The sequence below is a fragment of the Martes martes genome (assembly GCF_963455335.1).
Source record: "Martes martes genome assembly, chromosome: 5".
Taxonomy (NCBI): domain Eukaryota; kingdom Metazoa; phylum Chordata; class Mammalia; order Carnivora; family Mustelidae; genus Martes; species Martes martes.
In genome coordinates, this window is record NC_137892.1 from 116571075 (window position 1) to 116593675 (window position 22601).

At 36.2% G+C, this 22601-nt stretch overlaps 1 protein-coding gene across 1 annotated transcript in view; it reads left to right on the forward strand.

Moving 5' to 3' along the window:
* Positions 1–20034, forward strand: part of RNF145 (ring finger protein 145) — a 56251-nt gene extending 36217 nt beyond the window's left edge. Inside the window, exons 7-12 of the mRNA XM_080803667.1 lie at positions 1203–1378; positions 4707–4847; positions 7849–8031; positions 14760–14907; positions 15787–16143; positions 18418–20034. Of these exons, the coding sequence (XP_080659793.1) occupies positions 1203–1378; positions 4707–4847; positions 7849–8031; positions 14760–14907; positions 15787–16143; positions 18418–18801 (1389 nt within the window). The 3' untranslated portion in view covers positions 18802–20034. The remainder of the gene's footprint in view (positions 1–1202; positions 1379–4706; positions 4848–7848; positions 8032–14759; positions 14908–15786; positions 16144–18417) is intronic.
* The last annotated feature ends 2567 nt before the right edge of the window (positions 20035–22601 follow it).

The following is a 22601-nucleotide window of genomic DNA, read 5'->3' on the forward strand; positions in this document are numbered from 1 at the left end:
AGGCTTTTTAGTCATCTTTTCCTTGAATGGAAAGGAGGAAAAATGCCCTCTACCTCTCAATGATCAATTTGCTGCTAATAATAATTTTGCAGCTAGTTGGACAGCTTGCTTTTTGTTTAAATATTTTCTAGTAGGGAAAAAATAGAAGTTAATCTTGACTGGATTTTAGAGAAAGCATTAGATTTATAGATCAAAAATTTAAATTTGGAATAACCTGCAGGTCATTGCATTTTAACTTAATAAAAAGATCTAGATCTACCTAGAAATAGGTGTTAATTAGAAATCAGAAAAACCTGAAGTCCGTGTATTTTAATTTAAGATAGTTGTATTTTATTGAAGCATTGTGGTATCCTGTTGAGAGTTCTGGCAAGATGATTTGGCTGTGTAGGTTAGAGTTTGTAGCCTGCCTTGCAGAACCCTGTTGTGTTACCATGGTCTGGTCCCTGGCATAGTAACTCTAGAAACTTGGTTACATGTATGCTCTTAGGCTTAGATTATGAGAATTAATTCCTCCTAATTAATTGCATGAGAGATTGTTTTACAAACTGGAAAGCTAATTTACTGATTAGTAGATTAATAAACTTTTTTTAGTTGTACCTTTTTTCCTGGTGTTAATGCACTAAGCAAATCAAATAAGTTGAGAAGTGTTTGATAAATACACAGAAGTAGCAAGGGGAATTGATCTGTCTGGGGGAAAAGACTTGCTAACTATCTCCAGTAGAGTAAACTCCAGTGTTTATTCTGTCTTCTGTCGATCTGTCTCTCCCCTGTGACATTTCTTGAATACACCTGGAAAAATTCTTCCTTTTACATTGCGCCTTTTTCTAGCCATTCACACACTATTGCTTCATTTATTGTAGTCTGGATCATTTTGATTTAGAGATGAGTAAGTTTACAAAGTCTACTCAACCTACCTTTGATGTAGTTTTACTCTGAAAGTAACTTTACTCTGAACTGTAAGGGCAGTTTATGGTTGTCATTTGATGAGTGTGTGCAAGTGTTAATAAGAACGCAAAATCAGTGAATTTTAGAGAATGTACTAACTGTATGTACAGAGCTAACTTTAAAGGAATTTAATTGAAACAATCTTACAGTGAAAGAAAAGCAATTTAACTTCTCTCTTTAAGTACTTTAAACTCTTGTGTTTAAAAGTATTTATTGAAGTGATAGAACATGTTTTCCTATCTCATTTTCTTATTCAGGTAGTAGAGGTATATGGCCTTCTAGCATTGGGAATGTCCCTGTGGAATCAGCTCGTAGTTCCTGTACTTTTCATGGTTTTCTGGCTCGTCTTATTTGCTCTTCAGATTTACTCTTATTTCAGTACTCGAGATCAGCCTGCATCACGGGAGAGGCTTCTTTTCCTTTTCCTTACAAGGTAATTAATGGGAATGTGTGATACTGTACATAACCTTAGGAAGAGAAGACTTTGATCTAGGAATAGCTAGTTTTGCAAATTTCTATTTACATTAGAGTGTACCCTATATTTAATTAAGGTAGGATTTTCACTTGGTGGATGCCTAGGTCTGGCAGTGCAGGCAGGTGCTAAGGTAATAATGGTATAGGTGGCTTTAGCAAATGATTTGTGGAAAGGTACATAGCAAATTTTAAAAATATTTTTCTAATTTCAAGTTAAATTATGGGATGGGTAAATAAAGCATATGTTGCTAAAAATAATTGTCAGTTATGGAGTATTTAATATGTGCCAGCCACACTCCGAAACACTTTTCTTCACACATAATCTTGACCACAACCCTGAGAGATAAGTGCCTTTATTATCATTTACCATTTTCATAGCTGAAGAGACTGTACTGAGAGTACTTTGCCCCAGGTGTCAGAGCCCATCTGAGTTCATACCCTATGACTTAATCTTGCAGCTAATGCTCTGTTGTTTTTAATGTTTTGCTTCATTCGATATAGTCAAATAATTGGAGAAGTGAGTATATCATAATGCTTTGCTGTTTGCCCCAAAGGAATTCCAAGACTTGGTTTTTAAGATTTAGTTTAAAAAAAAAATAGCCTTAAGTCATCGGAGTCCTTTTTTTAATTGAAGTATCTTTGTTGGGAACTATATCCACATTTGTGATTTTTCCACTCTTTGAGTTTGAATCTCAAGCCCTCAGACTCTAGCACATGGCTGTCTGTCTTCATTCCCTGGCACATACAGGCAAGAATGAAACTCTGTCTTTCAGGAGAGTACAAAAGTACAAAAGCAGACAAAAGTGTTGAGTTTTAGTTAATAGAGCCATTGTTTCTCAGCCAACCAAATGGTGGAGCACTGCAGTAAGGTGCGTAGGAAGAATGTTACACAGTGTTAAATATCAATAAAAATGTCATAGGGCAGTACCTATTTCAGTAAATAAGCAGAATAAACTTACTGGCACCAAGGCATATTTTGTACTTTCTAAAAATAACACTTTTAGATGATAAGTAGCTTCTGTAAGCATGCAATAAATTGATACCCAATACATTTTAATACCCCGCTCATTATTCATGAAGTTTCACTGCTGTTGTTTTTTAATGTAAATAATATGGAAGTTTTGTGAAGAATTTTTAAATGATCCAAAAAGTAATTCAGTTTAAAGAGAGAAATAGAATCCTTTGATTAGGATAATAACCCAAGTGTGGGATTGGGATTGGTCATGTTTTTTTTGTTTTGTTTTGTTTTTGTTTTTGTTTTTTTTTTGGTCATGTTTTAAGCCAGATTATTAGCCATTAAAAAGCACAGTCAGATCAAGTGTAGCATAGTGTAATAGGCTTCACAAATCAGTAAGCCTTTGAATGAATTTGGACTTATTTACAGAGTTTGAAAGTAATACTGAGATTTTTAGATGAGGTTTAGGTGTCTTTTCAAAATGATTTTTCTCTCTATTCCTTTTTATACATAGGCTAGATTACCCTTTCTCAAAATATGAAGTTTAAATTTGGTTTTTAACAGAGAAGTTCCCTTAAGGTTCTTCTGTTAATTTCTATTCCTGTAAGCATTGTTCATTGTCCTTGATGCTCCTTCCAGGTTACATTGGTGTGTTGCCTTGCCAAAGCACAACTTATTTATCAAAGGAAGATTGCAAGTTTATCAGCATACCCTGACTAAACAAACCGACTAAAAAGCACATGTAAACAAAGGGCTTGTTTTTGCAGCCAGAAAATAGAAACTAAAATCAATAAAACATCTCACTAAAGAGAGAGAAGAAAAGTTTTATCAAGTTTTCCAAATTCTTTTACTTCCCCCAAATTAGATTGAAACCTTTTGCCTTCTTAAGTATGTTCCCTTTTGAAAAATATCCTTTCAAAAATGTAATTAAATCATACGGTTTGGATGTAAAAGATTTCTCCAAATATGGAGACAAGAATAGAGAAATAGTAGGGAACATCAGTAAAATTTTCAGACTTCCAGTGAGAATGAAGTAAAATTTTTAATATATTTTTATTTATGAATATCACTTTTTAGTTACTAGACAATTTGTTTAAACATCCTGTATAGGGATTTCTCTGAGAAGAGGTCACATCTTGGGAAATTAGATTTGTAAGAATGCCATACAGTCATTCTTTTAGCTATCAGCCACCATAATTTATAGATATTTTGACTCCTAAAAGAAAACAAGACATTTTTTTCTCATCATAATATACATTGGTCTTTGGAAAAGTAGATGTTTTCATTTAAGAACTTACTTATAAGGCAGTTAATTGTGTAGGAAGGATAACTACGTAGCAGAAGCACAGAGCTACATAGTAAAAGATAGGTATTGATTTGCCTGAATGAATTCCTCATTGCCTGAATGAAGTTCTTAACTGAAATTCTGAAACTTATTTGAACATTTGTTAAATGCTGGATAAATGCTAAATCCAAATTATTAGTACATAATACTACATATGTTTGTAAAATACTTGTTAATAAGTTAGTATCTAAAATGTTCAGTGAAAGTATTGAATGTATTGCCATAAAGTGTGAAAGTATTTACAAGCTTTAGGTAGTGTAAGGTCTTCCAATTCTTTTTGTAAGTGGTATTCATAGCAAACTTTTATGTTAAAAATTGATATTAAAATTATTTTTAAATGGTCTTAGGCTGTATTCTTGGATATGCTTTTGAAATAACCCAGAAAAGAATACAATTATGTAAACCTAAATTAAATTAAAATTTAAAGTATCAATAATATGGGAAATACTGTTATACTGAGAGGAGTTGGGAGCTGCAAAGTCAGTATGTGCCTTCCCTGATAGCAATTTGGTCAAATAAGGAGTTTTGACTATTATATTAGGACAAGTTGTTCACAGTCCGAATAATTTAAATAGCCAGCATTTTTCAGAAGGAACTATGAGCAACTATATGAGTCTTTTTTGAATATTATCAGCATGTTAATTATATGTTTCTTAGGATTTGAAGAAAATTTAAGCCATTACTGCTTTTGAAAGAGATGATAGATAAATAAAAATAGATAAGGCTTTGTTTCAGATATGGTGCTATGTATGGAATATTTGCCAGAGATATTTTAAAAAATGTAGGTTAGAATAATAGAAGAATAAAAATGTAGGTTAGAATAAATTATTAATGGAATGGTTAGGTGATTTTTACCTCAAATTTTGGTGTGGGGTGTTTTAATTGAAGAGGATCAGATCAAGGTTGGTGGTTTTGAAGGCTTGAGATGGTTTTATTTCAAAAGGAAAATTTTTACTTGTCAATATTTCCCCACCCCGCTTTTTCTAGTATTGCTGAATGCTGCAGCACTCCTTATTCGCTTTTGGGTTTGGTCTTCACGGTTTCCTTCGTTGCCTTGGGTGTCCTGACACTCTGCAAGTTTTACTTGCAGGGTTATCGAGCTTTCATGAATGATCCTGCCATGAATCGGTAAGTTCTTGACTATGGATATCTCTAGACATTCAATATTGTATAGAACTTGGAGAAATTGTGATGAATTTCAGAGGAAATGGAATTTTGAGATTTTTTTTTTTTGAATGGTTGCAACTGTTTGGATTTAAAATACTTAGAAAATATAACTGAATTTCCATTTGTAAAAGATGGATTTTTACTGTATGTACTTAACAGTGTATCTTGGACATGTTCCTAGATTTAAGAGATTTTTTTTTGGAGGGGTGTGGGGAGTAAGGGGCAGAGGGAGAGAGAATCCTAAGCAGGCTCCACACTCAGCGCAGAGCCTGACATGAGGCTCAATCTCACAACCTGAGATCATGAGTCATGAGCTGAAGTCAACTGACTTAACCAGACTGAGCTACCCAGGTACCCTGAAAGATTTTTGATAGCCTGCTTTTTCCCATTGAAGTTTAAGTGTAGCCCTATTAAAATCGAATTTCTATATTTGATACTTGAAAAAATTTTTCGTGTGTGGACATAATTTTGATATTGATTGAAGTTTCAAGGGATACATTAATGAGAATGTAGAATGGTTAATCTAGTTATTAAATCACTAAGATCAGATATTGGGAAACCCTATTTCTAGAACTTGTCACAATTTCTATTAACATAGGAATTTTTAGTGGTTTCATTTATATAAATTTATATAAACTATTAAAGTTTTAAGTCTATGGAATGTTTAAGAATTAGTAGATGGGGGTACCTGGGTGGCTCAGTGGGTTAAGCCTTTGCCTTCGACTGGTCATGATCTCAGGGTCCTGGGATTGAGTTCCGCATTGCACTCTCTGCTTGGCAGGGAGCCTGCTTCCTCCTCTCTTTCTCTGCCTGCCTCTCTGCCTACTTGTGATCTCTCTCTGTCAAATAAGTAAATAAAATCTTAAAAAAAAAAAAAATTAGTAGATGGTGAGTACCTTGTAAATTGGAGGAAACATTTTTTTGGGGGGGTGTACATTATTTTTTTTTTAGAAAAAGAAGAGAAAAAAAGGGGGGTGTACATTATTTTTTTTTAGAAAAAGAAGAGAAAAAAAACCTAAGCTTTATAATCTTCCTGATAGTCCCAGCTAACACCTTTATAATGGCAAAAGAGGGAGAAGGGCAGGAAAGAAAAATAATTCACGTATAAGCTCATAAAATTCACACCATTTAGAAAATATGAAATGGGAAGTGACAACTCTTTTTCCCCCTGCTTGCCATTTCCTCTCCCTAAAGGTAACAGCTTATAATGGTTATTTTTAAATTTCTTACGGGGAAAAGTACACATATATATTTTTGCTACTCTTGTTTTTGTTTCATTTCCACATACTATGCAGAGTTCGGCCCCTTAGTTTTTCACTTCAATATGTTTTAGATTTTTTTTATATCAACACAAAGACATCCTCATTCTTTTTGATAAAGTCATAGTATTTCAAAATACGAATGTATTTCTTTTTTTAACCCTTAATTAGGAAACTTTCAACTTAACAAAGTTGAGAGAATAGTAAAGTGAACCTCCATATACCTGTGACTCATCTCCAGTAATAACAGCCAGTTTTCTGTCATGCATGCCCCTATCTACTGCACTTACTTTGTCCCCTCCATAATCCCCAGCTGCCCTTGGTGCAGATCCCAGATATAATATCATTTTACCCATAAATATTTCAATCTCATTTGAAAAAGCGTAACTATAATAGCACATTTATTCCCAGTAAGAGAAGAATTCCTTGACATCAGATTCCCAGTTGTGTTCATATTTGCCTTTTTTTTTTTTTTTTAACATTTTGTTTGGTCAACTTCAGATCTAAATAAGGGCCATATTGCAGTTGGTTAATATTTCTTAAGTCTCTTTTAATATTTAGGTCCCTGTTGTGTCTGTATTTTTTCCCTTTCATTTTATTTGTTGAAGACACCAGATTGTCCTGTTTAGTTTTTCAGAGTTTGGATTTTGCCAATTGTATTCTTGTGATACCACATAACATGTTCTGTTATTCACTATATTTTCTCTTACATTTAAATTTTTTGTAGTACATCCATAGGGTAAATTATTACCAGTAAGATTATTGAATTGAAGGGTATATACATTTTTAAATTTATTAGCGAGTTTTTCTCCAAAAAGGTTTTATCTGTTTTATCTCATTATTAGTCTCCCCATTTTTTTCTCACAATTCCTTGTTGGTGGTTGGGTCATCAAACTTTGATATATTTGCTCATTTGTGGTTTTGAAAAACTGGACTTAGCCTTTGTTCGTTTATTTGTGAGAGTTCTTTGTAAATCAAGTCATTAAGATAAAAAAGATCTCAGGATTTTGTACATATTGTACATATTTTCCATATGGAAACTGAATTTCAAAAAAGTTTATAGTCTGCTTAAAGAGACCTTTCTACTCCAAGACTATGAAGACGTTCACCTGTGATTTTATTTTTTATAATCAAGATATAGCTCATACAAATATGTATAATTCAGTGAATATCTAAGAATGGGAGAGTATCTGGCTCATTAGCAAAGCCTGGTTAGAACACTTTTATTTATCTTAGAAGTTGCTTTTTAGGGGCGCCTGGGTGGCTCAGTGGGTTAAAGCCTCTACCTTCAGCTCAGGTCATGATCTCAGGGTCCTGGGATGGAGCCCCACATCCGGGCTCTCTGCTCAGCAGGGAGCCTGCTTCCCTTCCTCTCTCTCTGCCTGTCTCCCTGCCTACCTCTGATCTCTGTCTGTCAAATAAATAAATAAAATCTTAAAAAAAAAAAGGAAGTTGCTTTTTATCTCCTCATTGTATGCTCAAATAATAGCTGTTAACGTTTTGCATGCATAAAATGGTGTATTATGACTATGTATTACTATTATATCGGTATTCTATAAAAGTTAATATTCTGATGGGGTTTGTTGTCTAAGTCAGACCAGATCACAAATATGTAACAGCAATGTAAGTCTTTGAATTATTTTTTCTTGGAATGAAATGAGGTTCTAACTGATTGCTTTTCTGAAAACATATGCTTTTTCTAGGGGCATGACAGAAGGAGTTACGCTGTTAATCCTGGCAGTGCAGACTGGTCTGATAGAACTTCAGGTTGTTCACCGAGCGTTCCTGCTCAGTATTATCCTTTTCATTGTCGTAGCTTCTATTCTGCAGTCTATGTTAGAGATTGCAGATCCTATTGTTTTGGCGCTGGGAGCATCTAGAGACAAGTAAGAAACTTCCTAAAAGAAATTTTTATAATATTCTTTATATGAGTTTGTTGTCTGAAGATTTAGATAATGTTTAGAGACTGAAAATGAATGAATAATTGGTATTAGCTTAAGGTGACAAGTTTACCTTTTTATTTTCTCTATGTGTTTTGACTTTTCTGTTTTTTTCTCTCAAGAGTCTTATAGTTAGAAATCACATCAAAGGCCAATTACAAGTCAACTTTTTCTTCAGAGAAATTTAATGCTTTTATATTTGTTCAGTTTTAAAATGAAGAATGGAGAGGATCAAATTTAGTCCAGGAAATATAGTAAATAATAGATTTTTGAGAAAGCATTGAGAGAACAGAGAAAATCATTTGAAGGAGAGAGAAATAAAGGCCCTTGGGCAGTCATAAAGATAGGCATTTATGGAATAACGGCCTCATTGGATGGCCTTTAGACAGTTTTAACTTACTGAAGTTTTAATGGGGATTCTTGACACCTTATGGGACCAGGCGAAATTAATAGCTGCATTCATGTTCATGCCATATTACAGAAGTTCTCTTAAGGAATAAAAGTCATTATTTAGGGGCGCCTGGGTAGCTCAGTGGGTTAAGCCTCTGCCTTCGGCTAAGGTCATGATCTCAGGGTACTGGGATTGAGTACTGCATCGGGCTCTCTGCTTGGCAGGGTGCCTGCTTCCCCTTCTCTCTCTGCCTGCCTCTCTGCCTACTTGTGATCTCTTTCTCTCTGTGTCAAGTAAATAAATCTTTAAAAAAAAATCATTATTTAGCTCTCTAAGATAGAATTAGGCTTACTGTAGCTTCTACAAGGGCATTCTGTAACGAATTACTAAAAATTCAGCACCGCTGTTTCTTTCCAGCGTCTGTTGGTATTCCATTCTGCTGAGTTTTGAAATACCTGAATTTATTGCTTCTTCAGTAATGTTTTATGAGTAAGGGAACAGGCAATCTTTTCAGAGATAAATTTTTGACAGATTTTTCAAAAACATTTCAAATTAACATTTTAATTACAGTTCATCAGATTTGTTTTTTTATCCCCATATCCCACATTGCTGAACATTCTGAAATTTTTCTCAAATGGTGGCTGCAAGAATCAATTTAATTTCAATAAGCTCAGAGCTCTTTGATTTGTTTCAGATAACCATTTTAATTATAGTTATTTGAGGTTTTGTTTTGAGGTTTAAGGTATCTCAATAGAAGCACTTCAGTTGTTGAACTCAGCTGTGAGCTCGGTTAAGTAGCCATTTAAATGGGTTGTTTTGACCTAAGTACAACACTATTTTGTCATTTCTGGCAGTATCATTTAGTAGTATTACTTATACAGATTAATTTAGCATATACTGATAAGGCTAATATAATACTATAGAAAGTATTAGAAAAGAGAAAGACATACATAGTTCCACTACCATAAGAACCAGTAAATCGAGTTCTGATTTCCACCAGGATGTTGAAGTAGCTGCATTACTGGCGTTTTCCTTCAAGGTCAAATGGAGAGGAAGTTTAGAAAGGAAGGGAGAAGCCCTGTGTGTGGGTGGGCGGTGGTTATTTTGCATTGATATCAGTGGTGTTGGTATCCGCTGCAGCGTTAGCTTAAGCCAGAGTGGCTCTTGGCTATGAAAGCATGAAAAAGGGTTGAATTGTTAGGGTTAGGTTCTTCTCTCTACCATTGCCTGCGGTAAATAAGAGAGTACTATCAACAGCTATATGCCGGTACTTTTTTAAAACAAGTGAAATGGAAGAGTATGAGAAAAATGTAACTTATTAGAACTGACTAAAGAATTTAAAAACTTGGATAGTTCTGTAGCTGTTAAAGAAGTGGAAGTAAATGGCAAACATCTCAACCCAGATGGTATTACAAGCAAGTTCCAAACTTTGAAGGAACAGATTATCCCTATTTGAAATACACCCTTCCAGACAATAAAAAGAATACTACTTAACTCATTCTTTGAGGCTAGTATAATCTCTGTTTTGAAATCAGACAGAGGACTTGAGAAAGTTGTACTATGCAAATTTTTAGTATTAGCTGGAGTATAGACGGCTTGAGCACTGGAGCAGAGAGCCCCCAAACAGACCCATATATGTTGGACTTTGGTATATGACAGGGGAGTTATGTCCAATGAGTAGGACAGGTGGTACTCTTCCATAATGTTGCTGGAAAAAATGGTTTCTATTTGGAAACGGATGGAATGGGTTCCTATCTCACACCATTAAACAAAGAATCAGCCCTGGAATGTTAGAAACCTAAAATGTCAAAAACAAAAAATTAAATCTTACATAGGCTAATATATTACAGATTTTCAAGTAGGAAACAGTTTCTTAAACTGACTGCTGTGGAAGAGTGATACTAAGTATTAAGAAGGGCCATGATTATGAAAGGGAAGAGTGATAAATCTAATGATTGCAGTTAATAACTGTTTAGACCTAAAGTTAACTTCACAAACTGGGAGAAGATATTCATAGTATTTGCACTTGCCCAAGAAGTGGTATCAATATACAAACTGCTCAAATGAGCAAGAGAAATGGATGAAATACATTTTTACCTTTAGGTTTTTAGTGAAAGAGGAGACACCTGAAAATGAAGAAAGGTTCAGTGTCATGTAAATCAAGACCACACTGAGGTGCTGTTTTAAACCTGTGGGACTGGCAAGGAATAAAGGAAGGAAGAAAGAAGGGAGAGAGGAAAGTCAGCTGATTATCTAGAGTGGAAGACGGTCTAGATGACACAGTATCCCTGGTTTCTGGTGGGAGTATCAAGTGGCGCAATCACTTTGGAAATAGTGTGGCCATTCTCTCCTACATATATACTCAAGACATTCTTGCACATGTTCAGTAAGGACATACAGAAGAATGTTCAGAGCACAATTCACAGTAGCAAAAATCCAGGAACAAGCCAAATGACAATCAGACAGGAAAGTGGGTGAGTAAATGTGATAATAGTCACTGTGGAATGTTAGAAATACAGTGACACAGAAAACAATATGCATAAGTCATAGCATTATAAAGTTCAAAAATAAATCCCAAAAGATGACAGTGTAGAGTGTTATTTTTATGTTAAAAATTTAAAATATACCCTTTAGGAATACGTACAAATTAATAAAACTATAAAAAGGAAAGCAAGCGAGAGAGTAAAGAACACAGATTCAAGTTAATGCTTTCAGTGGGTACAGGGAGGTAGGATGTGGAATAAGCGGGCTTGCTATATGGTTAATTGTGGTTAATTGTCCAGGCCCTCACTTTTGTATGGAGAGACGGATTCGTGAAGGCTTGTTACAATATTTAAGATAGCTAATTAGATTACTAGCTCAGTAGAAAGAGGGACACCCACAGACCAATGGTGACAATGCATCCTGAATCAAGGATTATGACTAATTCAGAGTACTAGGGATTGAGAAAGGAAATGAAAAGTATCTTAATTCTCAAATTAGAAAAATAATTAGATAATATTGATAGTTCATAATAACACTGCTTCTATCATTTAAGAAATAATTATTAAAGGGAAAAAATGCTTCACGTGTCTTTGGAATAGCTTGGACTAGATGTAATTTCCAGTGTTTAACCTAAAAAGGTGTCTCAGTTTTAGCCATAGAGATAATTGTTGCCTTTATCTGTAAATTTTATTCAGTTTTTAACAAGGAATTTTAGGGTAATGGTCTACTTACTCAAATTACATAGTAGATTTTCAAATGACAAATGTTTTTAAAAAAATGGATTGGGTGAATGTAAAATTTTTTTTTATTTTATAGTGCTTATTAATGGGATAAGATTTCAATGTTTTCTGCTATTCATTTTATATTTAATTTTAAATTAGATTTTAATAGAATTTTAACTTCTTAAATAAGGATATAAATATATCTGTGTATATAATACATACACTGTGTGTGTGTGTGTATATTTGTGTGTACTCACACTTATGCCAAAATTAGACAAATTATAACTCTTGGGATAATGGTGTTGTTCATGCCTCTTTGTGTAATTAAAAATACACATTGTGTCTATATGTAAATATATTCCTATTTTATATAAATGGATCATAGCTTAATTTTGAAAAATATATTTAAAGCTTTAAGGCAAATTAGCCTGTTAAAGAAAATGATTTATGATTTAACATCTAATAAAGTATAACTACTCTTACAGTAATTCCTGCCTGCCTGCCTTTCTTTAAAAAAATAAAATAGAACTTTTTATGTTTTGGATCTCAGAGCAGAACTACCGGCAAGTTTATGTTTGTCCCATAACTTTGGAAGGTAGAAAATGTTTGCAAGAAAAGGTGTAAAACAGTTCCAAAGTACCTAGCTTTAATTTTTACCATAATAATAATTCTTCTCTGAATTACTAATTATAGAAAGTCCCATACAGTCTAGCATTTAACTTTGTGTGTGGTTCTTTTCCTTATGCCACTTTTTAAAAAATCTTCAGACTGCATAGATTTGAGATCACATATAATGATATTTAATTAAAACATTAATTTTTTTGCAGCCATGAACTCTTAAACAATTTGGTTGAAATCTACATTTCCTCAATGATTAAATGAATAAATGTTCATGTTTTATAGGAAGTCAGTAATAATCTTAAGTCTTTGTTATTCAGTTTACATAGATTGTAATTGAGTTTTGTGTTTTGAGAGAGAGGAAATCTGTTTTGGGTTCACAGTGATTTCTTTCTAGATTTGTGATCACTGTGTTAAAAAATTACCCTACCTTTGGCTTTTATTTACCCAGGAAATGGAAATATCTATTACCTTTTTTTAAAATACTTTGTGGCAGCCCTCTATCTTCATAAAGTAACTATAAGTAAAGTTAAAGGGGGTGGAATACATCTTTTTTCTGTTGTATGGAAAGCTTTTTCAACTTTCTGCTTAAGGCACTTGTTAGGGAAGGGTTTTGTTTGTGTATCTTTTAGAACTTGGTATACAATCTGTCTTAAATTGCGGTGTATTTAAGGAATGATTTATTAGAATATTTTGATGTGTGAAGAGGTACACAAAAGAAAAAATTATGTTCCTTCTTTTGCCATAACTGGGGCTTCTGTATATGTATTCCACCCATTGACAAGTACGGTTCAAGTGGAATCAGAAACTGAAGTCTAAGTCTGAGAAGTCTCTTGATTTGTTGGGTGTCTTAAAAGCGTAAAGTCTTATTGTATGTAAAAAGTATACATATAATATATTAAGACACACACTAAGCCATATAAAGTATATATATATACATTAAACTATGTATATGAAGTTCTATTTTACTTACATATATAGTATTCCCCTTGATATAACCATGATCACTTTTGTCCTGCTTGTATCATAGGGCTTTGCATTTGGGTGGTTGGATAGATAGGTTTAAAAAAAAAAAAGTAGTAACATGGCAGTAGATGGGAAATAATTTGAAAAATATCAAGCAGAAATAAATTTTCAACTTTTATTTGCCCCTTCAACCAAGTTAAGCTTAAAAGCTGAGCTATGTGAGGAAGGAGTTATTGTTCTTTTTTTTTTTTTTAAGATTTTATTTATTTGACAGACAGAGATCACAATTAGGCAGAGGCAGGCAGAGAGAGAGGAAGGGAAGCAGGCTCCCTGCTGAGCAGAGCCGGATGTGATGCGGGCTCGATCCCAGCACCCTGGGATCCTGACCTGAGCCGAAGGCAGAGGCTTTAACCCACTGAGCCACCCAGGCGCCCCATTATTGTTCTTTTTTTAAAGGAGTGTAAATTTGGGTGATAAGACATTTTTATGTATATGTACATATGTATTATTTAGATAAAAACTATTTAGATGGATAATAACTATTTAGATAAAGTACAAATAAAAATATTTAGGCATACAACATATAAATATCTATATCATTGAAACAAGACTACAATTTTAGTGTATGATTGCTGGTACCAGTGTTAAAAATTCTGAGACGATCAGTGATTCCTGGAGAAGGGATTCATGTTACCTGATTTGTTCAGCTCGAGCTAGCTTAGGGGTTTAGAACAAGAGAGAGTGGGACAGAGGCATTTCTAGTGGGATGTAAGAGTGCTTGTGTTTTTCTGGGAGTACAATTAATTAACCATCTTTGTTTATAGTGAGGAATAGATATTGACAAGTTTGGACCAAACAAATGGGAGTTGAGGAGTTCAGATGTGAGGCTAGGAAGTTTAGAGAAGGCATTGACAATATTAATGCTAGTCGAGCTTTAGGAAGATTAATCAGGCAGGCAGTGTCCAGGATAGATTGGAACTAGGGGAGGAAGACCAACTAGTAGGTCCTAAAACACAGTGGTTCATAGTTTTTCCTCCCCCAGCCCTGACAGATGTGAGGATTAATGTAGCTGTTGGAGAACATTCCTCTTAGTAATACTGTGCTTACGGTAGCAGAGATTTCCATCACAGTGCAACAGGTGGGAGGAAGATGTCTCATGACTTAAGATCACACATTATTGTGAAGGGTTAATCCTCCAAAAGCCTGAAATCACTTTGAAATTTGTAGGAATGAAAATGGAACTGAAAGCTAACTATTAAAAAAAAAAAAAAAAAGAACTCATGGTGCTTGGGAGTTTTGACTGAGTGGAGAGAAAAGGTGACTCAGGTGGCTTTGAAATACCAGGCCTATGACCCTTGTCCTGAAACCTAGTATAGTGACTGGCAAGGAGAAATTTGGGAAATGTCATCATGGCCCAAGACCTATCAGTTGCTAACATGATTGTTGTGGTCCTGGGTGACAGGTGCTTTAAAGGACTGTTTTTGTTTCTCTAGGAGTTTATGGAAACACTTCCGTGCTGTGAGCCTTTGTTTATTTTTGCTAGTGTTTCCTGCTTACATGGCTTACATGATTTGCCAGTTTTTCCACATGGATTTTTGGCTGCTTATCATTATTTCTAGCAGCATTCTCACCTCTCTTCAGGTAAGCCTAGGAATAATTAACTTTATATATAATTGAATTTTCTTCTTTTTCCTTCCAGAAAAGGAATTAAACTTTTTCAAGATGAATGATTGTAAGTGACCTGTTTAGGTGATTACTTCCTACCTTACTTATCAGAATAACATTACACTGATACAAACATAGAAGTTAGATAGTAGGTTATTAAAATATCACACCTATCTGTGTCATTGTGTTTTTTTTTTTATCAAGGTAATTAAACTTTGCAAATGTTTAAAATGATACAGAGCTATCATGTAAAGCTTAAATTGATAAGTAACTATAAAATATTAAAAGATTTCATAGCTTGTCTGGAGCACATTTTTTGAGTAAATACCCACTCAAAAATATCCTTCGTTTTATGATTTATGTGAATATGTGACATGTGTAATATACACATAGATACACAAAACAGATAATATTGCCCTGGAAATAATAAGCTTATTGTAACTTGAAAGTGGATCTTTGTTGCCTGATCAGTAAGAAGTAAAAGAAAACATAACACTGGCAACAAAGATTTATTCATTGTTACTTGTAGAGATAAAGGTTCTTTGAAAGTTGACTACAGGATTAGGAAAATTTAAAGAGAATTTTAATGAGTTTTGGTGATGTCTGGGGAATGAAAGGAAGGGGTGAGTCAGAAAAGTGATAACTAGTCAGAATTATTTTAAGAAAGTTACATCTCAAGATATGGCTTTTGGTATCAAATGCCTGGATTACTGAGATTACCCACATTTTAATTATACCATGGTTTCCTCTCATTAAATATGGCATCCTAAAACTATTAGGAATGTTATTGCTTAAAGTCTATGAAAAGCCTTTTTTAGTGGTCATACTCTGTTTTAAAATACATGTATTTTACAGGTTTTGGGAACACTTTTTATTTATGTCTTATTTATGGTTGAGGAATTCCGAAAAGAGCCAGTGGAAAACATGGATGATGTCATCTACTATGTGAATGGCACTTACCGCCTTCTGGAGTTTCTTGTGGCCCTCTGTGTGGTGGCCTATGGTGTCTCAGAGACCATCTTTGGAGAATGGACCGTAATGGGCTCAATGATCATCTTTATCCATTCCTATTATAATGTGTGGCTTCGGGCACAGCTGGGGTGGAAGAGCTTCCTTCTCCGAAGGGATGCTGTGAATAAGATTAAATCATTACCCATTGCTACAAAAGAGCAGCTGGAGAAGCACAATGATATATGTGCCATCTGTTATCAGGTAACTCACATAGTAGGAATCCATTTGGGTGGGTTGGTGTATCGCCTGGGACTTTAACCACATTAACCAAATTTAAGTTAAATATGTAGGCAGAATTATTTCCTTGGTTAAAAGAAAATAGGTCTCAGAAATTATTAAAGACCTGATAGAATATTTCCATTTTATTTCTGAGTTAAGTTTTTAATTTAGTCCCTCAAGTTCTAATTTATTGTTATTTTCAACATTGCTCACCAATAAATAAAGGAAAAACAGGTCAGGTGTATTTTATATTTACTCCCAAATATACACACACACACCACACACACACACACACACACACACACATATCCTATTAAATACATACGATCGTTCAGGAGTCAGCAACTTCTGAAAAGTGGTGTGCCAAGATTCTGACACTTTTCCTTCTGGTATTTCCAGGATGGGGAAGAAGTATTCATTTACTTAACATAGGCAGAGAGAGTATATGTTTACCTGTAGGTTGATGGCTACCTGAGGTGGATACAAGCCTTTGTGTCTGGAAGTGGGAGCTGGAGGGTATGATAGAGTCAGCTAATCCATATGCCATTGTAGTTGGCCTTCTTGGCATCTTTGACATGTGTGTTATGAAGAGCTTACGTCTGCCTTCTATTAAAATTGAAAGGTAGTATTGAAATGAGTTTGGAAATATCACCACAAAAAATAGGCCTACAGTTTATCGTCACCACTAACTTGGGCAGGGAGGTGGTTGAGGAGCAGCTTTTTATAGCTAAATTGTGCTGCTGGAAGTATGGATAGAATAAGGGGAACAACAGAAATTCTTTAAAATCACTCTTAAAGAGTGTAGGCTGGTGGAATAAAACGAGATAGCGTCAGAGAGTATGAGGGAATGGTCTTTACCCAAGGCTGCTTTACAGTTTAGATGGGAGTGTGTATGTATTGGTGTGTGTTTAAGACTACCTAGCACAAGAATTTAGTCTAAGAATAAGATGCAACTACCACTTTTTTATTCTTAATTAGAACATACCTTTGGGTACTCACAAAATAATGTCTTCCGAGTTGTTTTTGTATTTGGGGGACTAAGGACTATTGTAGGTTCCCCCCAAGTGAAGTGGCCATTGTCTTAGTTCTGCTTCCTTTGTGCTTGGTAGCATTGTTGTATGTGGGACAGAGCACGTCAAAGACAGGGCACATCAGCTTCAGCAGCCGATGTCTAAATATTCCAACTCCGGGATTTAAGAGTCTCCTTTTTGTATTTCCTGTTGCCACATCACTTTTTTTGAGGTGCTAGAACTACCTGCTGATATCACACAGAAAATGAAAGTCAAATTGCTTAACTTCCCAGCTGGCTGCTTTTCCTTGAATGGCTTTCTGCTTAAAAGTTGACTCCCAGGTGTTACCAGTTCTTGGCAAGGAATTTCTGTGACAACTACAACTCCTTGTTTTGGGACTTTAAACAAAATTAATGGTTGAGTCACTAAATGTATATTCTTAACAATTAAATCATGTCCTCAGCTTTCCCTCCCCGAATATATATTCTGCAAGGAACATTAATGCAAAAGTAAACCACTTCTTAATCCGGTGGTTATCAAACTTGAGTGTGCCTAAAACTTACATGGGTGGCTTGCTGTAACTGTAGATTTGTGAATGCTGTCTTTAGCTATTCCAATTCTGTAGGTCTTTGGGGGCCCAAGAATATGCCTGGTTAGCAAGCACTCTGGGTGATTGTGAAGCAAATCGGGAAGCTGTGGCTTATACAGACCCTATCTTGAAGACTGCATTACATACATTGTCCTTAATGAAATTGCCACTTCCTTGCCAATACCCTGGTGTTATGTGGCTGATTTTGTCTCCTTGCCAGTAATTTCATCATGGAATAATCTATTTAGCTGTGTTGAAGCATAACTGTGGGAAGTCCTGTCTTCATTAGATTTTCTCAGGTTCTAATTACATGCCATGCGGGGGGAGACCCAGCAATCACACTGCAGTAGTTGTGTGATGCTCATGTTCCATGTGAAGGCAGAAGCCAGTTAAGAAGTTCGTTTCTTTCTTATTTTTTATTTTTACTTCTTTTTTTTAAACTGCTTAGCCAGTGGTTCTTGCATTGTTGGTGTAAAAGTGTCTCTGAAGGCAGGAGGATTATCACTATACTCTAAAATGAGTTTTATTCTAAAATCTGTGTTATACCTTTTCTATGGGGAATTGTGGGAAAGAAATGTTGGAACTAGAACTTTTGGGCTTAGCAGCAAAGATTTTAGATAATGGGCATTTATTGAGGTATCTTTCCCTCCCTTCTAGGACATGAAATCTGCTGTGATCACACCTTGCAGTCATTTCTTCCATGCAGGCTGCCTCAAGAAGTGGCTGTATGTCCAGGAGACCTGCCCTCTGTGCCACTGCCACCTCAAAAACTCCTCCCAGCTTCCAGGGTTAGGAGCTGAGCTGGTTCCGCAACCTCATGCTGGAGTCGAGCAAAACATGCTTCAGGAAGGAACTGAACCTGCAAATCAAGAGCATCCTCCAGGGACTGGGATGCAAGAAGGTTCCAGGGACAATAATGAGTGCGTTGACACTAGATCAGATAGCCAGGAAGGGACTTGTGATCCTAAGGAATATCCTTTTAGTGCAAAAGATGAAGCATGTCCTGTTGAGGTCAGCCTAGAAGAAAAGAAGCAGAAATAATGCTTTGATACTCTGGAGAAATTAACTCACTATGAAATTTGAGCTCAGATTTGAGGAATGAATGTATGAGATGATGAGGCAGGAAACTTGACATTCCAAGGGTCTGATCCAGGAAGTACTCTCAGTGGAGACTGCTTGCTTTCATCCCCTTGACATTGTGGGAGAAAATTTGCAATGTATGCTAATCAAAATGTATTTCTATAGCCCATGCTGATATTTTGTAGATGTCTGCCAAGAAAACTCAACCTCAACAACTTCAGAAACTGCCCCTGATTTGTAAGGGATACATAAAATCAGATTTGAGTGCTTGCAAGGGGCTAAAGAAAGGATAAAGAGCATGAAGACAGCATGGGAAAGAAGCAGGCAGAAGCGGAACTGACATTTAACTTTCTATGGGACATAATCATTCTTACTACTAAGTATGAGTAGTGACCAGCCCTTTTCACCACCCCCCTTTCCCTCAGTTAATTGGAACTCAGTCAGGAGATAATTGAGTTTTGTGCAGCACTGAAATGAAATCAAAGACATAAGAGCATTGATTGTATTCCAAGATTGAAGCACGCTCATACTTCGTATGTGCTTTAGGGGAGGGGGTGGGTGGGCACTGGGCCTTGCGGGTGCATTCATGTAATCTGAGACTCTTGAACTTTATGATGGAGTCTTCAATATTTTGATGTATATGGAACTTTTGTTAATATATTGTATACTGTGTTGGCTGTGTGAAGTAAACTAAAACTCTAATGAACACTTTGGGGTCCACGTTAGTATAGGAGACCAAAGTGGGAGGGGTTTTAGGGCACTGATAAAGGCCCGAAGTGTACTTTTCAATCCTGTGTAATGTTCAATTCTTGCAACTGAATCAAAACAGTGTTAAATTATGGCAATATTTGCACTTGGGGAATGAGTACATAACTGTATGATCACACTCTGCAAATGCCACTTTTAAAGCTGTTAATAGACTTTGCACCTTTTCTTTGACAAGTTTGTGTCATATTTAAATTTTTACATTCATCATGGCTACAGGTAGAACTGGGGGGGGACTGTAATTTTTTATGGGAATTTTGATATGAAAAGAAACTAGTCATTTATTTATACAATAGGCTTGGCTCAAAAAGTGTTTTTCAGACTCGATATTCCTAATGTGGGATGTGACTTTATTTTATTTTTAGTAGCAAATTTGGATGTAGACTGACAGACATAGCTGAATGTCTTAATAAATTTAAATTTGAAGATAACTGTTTTGTTCCTGTGATGATTATTATTGGAAAGTGTTTGAAATTCTGTTCTTAGGAGGTTTTGTTTTTATCCAACTAGGTTTCTTATATCTATTTCCCTGTCAGAAATGCCCTGCAGATGGCAAAACGTTTTGATTGAAAATGATCAGCTCTTTGAAATCTACACCAGTGGAAGCAAACCTAGCTTTGCATTAGAAGCCTTTGGGGAGTTGTTGTTGTTTTTTTTAAAGTACACATTTCATGGATGGACCTAGAGGGTATTATGCTAAGTGAAATCAGTCAGGTTGAGAAAGACAGATGCCATATGATTTCACTCCTGTGGAATCTAAAAAACAAAACATGAATAAGCAAACAAAAGCAGAATCAAACTTAAAAATGGAGAGAACTGATGGTTGTCAGACCAGGGGGAGATAGAAGGGCCAAATGGGGGAAGGGGAGTTGGAGGTACAGGCTTCTGGTTAGGGAATGAATAAATCACAGGGACAAAAGGTACAGCACAGGGAATACAGTCGAGAGTACTGTTGTAGCGTTGTGTGGTGCGCACCGCAGAACATACAGAGATGTGGAATCACTGGTGCACACCGGAAACTAACACAACATTGTGTGTCAACTATACTCCACAAATTTTTAAGAATTACACATATCTGAACCTGACTTCAGACCTACTGACTTGGGCTTTGGGGGTTTCTGAGAATGTGCTTTTCAAAGCTTCCTGGGTTATACCAGCAGTTTGGTGTTTGGAAAAGAACCGTCTAGAGTAGAATGCATTTCTTCCTCCACCTCGTTGGAGTGGCTCACCGTCGTTGGCAGATGGCTCCCTCTAGTGGTAGGCTGGCAGTGATCTCTGATTTAAAACTCGTTTTTATCCTTTGAGCAAAAGGTGCTTGTTCAAAAGTGAAACTTTTTGGTTCTTTGTCTGAAGGAAAAAAAATACAGTTAAAGTTGAAATCATTTATGGCATAGTGAACTTGTCCATTTTCTTTTTAAGATTTTATTTATTTATTTGACAGAGATCACAAGTAGGCAGAGAAGTAGGCAGAGAGAGAGGAGGAAGCAGGCTCTGCTCAGCAGAGATGAGCAGAGATGCGGGGCTCAATCCCAGGACCCTGGGATCATGACCTGAGCTGAAGGCAGAGGCTTTAACCCACTGAGCCACCCAGATGCCCCTGAACTTGGCCATTTTTAAAAATTGTTTACACTTCGGACTAAAGGATTCTGTTTGTACAGACCATAGGGAAAGTAGTCAACTGTAAGTAGAGACTTCTTTGGCATCAGTTTGACATTTAATACAATTTTTACCTCCTCCTAGCATGGAGACGCCAGCTCTACTTACCAAGCCATATGGCCTCTCCGTTCATCAGTCCTGGTGGACAAAGAGCATTCTGTTCAGTATAGGTATCCTTTTGTTTCATTCAGGAGAGCTATATTATGTAGTAACAACGCCACTCCAAATCTCAAGTGGCTTTAAAGCATCCAAAGTTTCTGGCTCGCGCACCCTGCCTACGTGACTGCAGAGTTGGCGGGGTGCCCTATGCGGGGCAGACACTTGGATGGAGGCTGCTGGAACAGCCACTGTTGAACCTTCCTCATGGTCAAGGCTAAAACAAAGGGCTGGCAATTCGCTGGATGCCTGCCCCTTCCACTCATCCCCTCCACAGCCTGAACTGTGGACTCACCAGCACAGGAGGCTGCAGAAGTTGGGTCTCCCCTCTGGGGCTTGGACAGAGAGCACGTGAGCAGTGCTGAGGCCCACCACACTGTGGCTGAAGCAACACCTAATCTTCCTTGCATGGTATTCAAACTTTGGGAGCACACCTGTTCGAAGTACACTGGGAACCTCTGATTTCATTTACTACTTGCTTTGGTATGCTGGGATTGTGCCACTGTGTAATGCCATCTGTATTTCAGATTTGTTTCTTTCTTTTTTTTTTTTTTTTAAGATTTTTATTTACTTACTTGACAGAGATCACAAGTAGGCAGAGAGAGGGTGGGGAAAGCAGACTCCCTGATGAGCCGAGAGCCTGATGCCGGGCTTGATCCCAGGATCCTGAGATCATGACCTGAGCTGAAGGCAGAGGCTTTAACCCCTGAGCCACCTAGGCGCCCTCAGATTTGTTTCTTGATCATTTTTGGAGTAGTTTACAACTCATAGACTTTTGACTTAACACAAAAGTTTAACCATCTCTACTACTGAAGAGAAAAAAAGTTAGATTTAATTTCTCTTCCATTCCACTTGATCGAATTTAAGTGAGAAAATATTACATCCTTTTGGGGGGGGCACCCTTTTTGTGTCCACTTACTGATTTCCACTGTTTTTCAGACCACGGGTACATATATTCACTCATAACCAGTTTTCTTTTAAAAGGCTTTTTATCACCTTATAAACTTTGACCTCAAAGTTAGTACTCAACAGTATGAAGAGTCATACCAGTTACTAACATGCATTTCCACTTTGTGGTGTTTTCATGCTGTAAAACTTGTTCCAGGGGCGTCTGGGTGGCTCAGTGGGTTAAAGCCTCTGCCTTTGACTCAGGTCATGATCTCAGGGTCCTGGGATCAAACCCC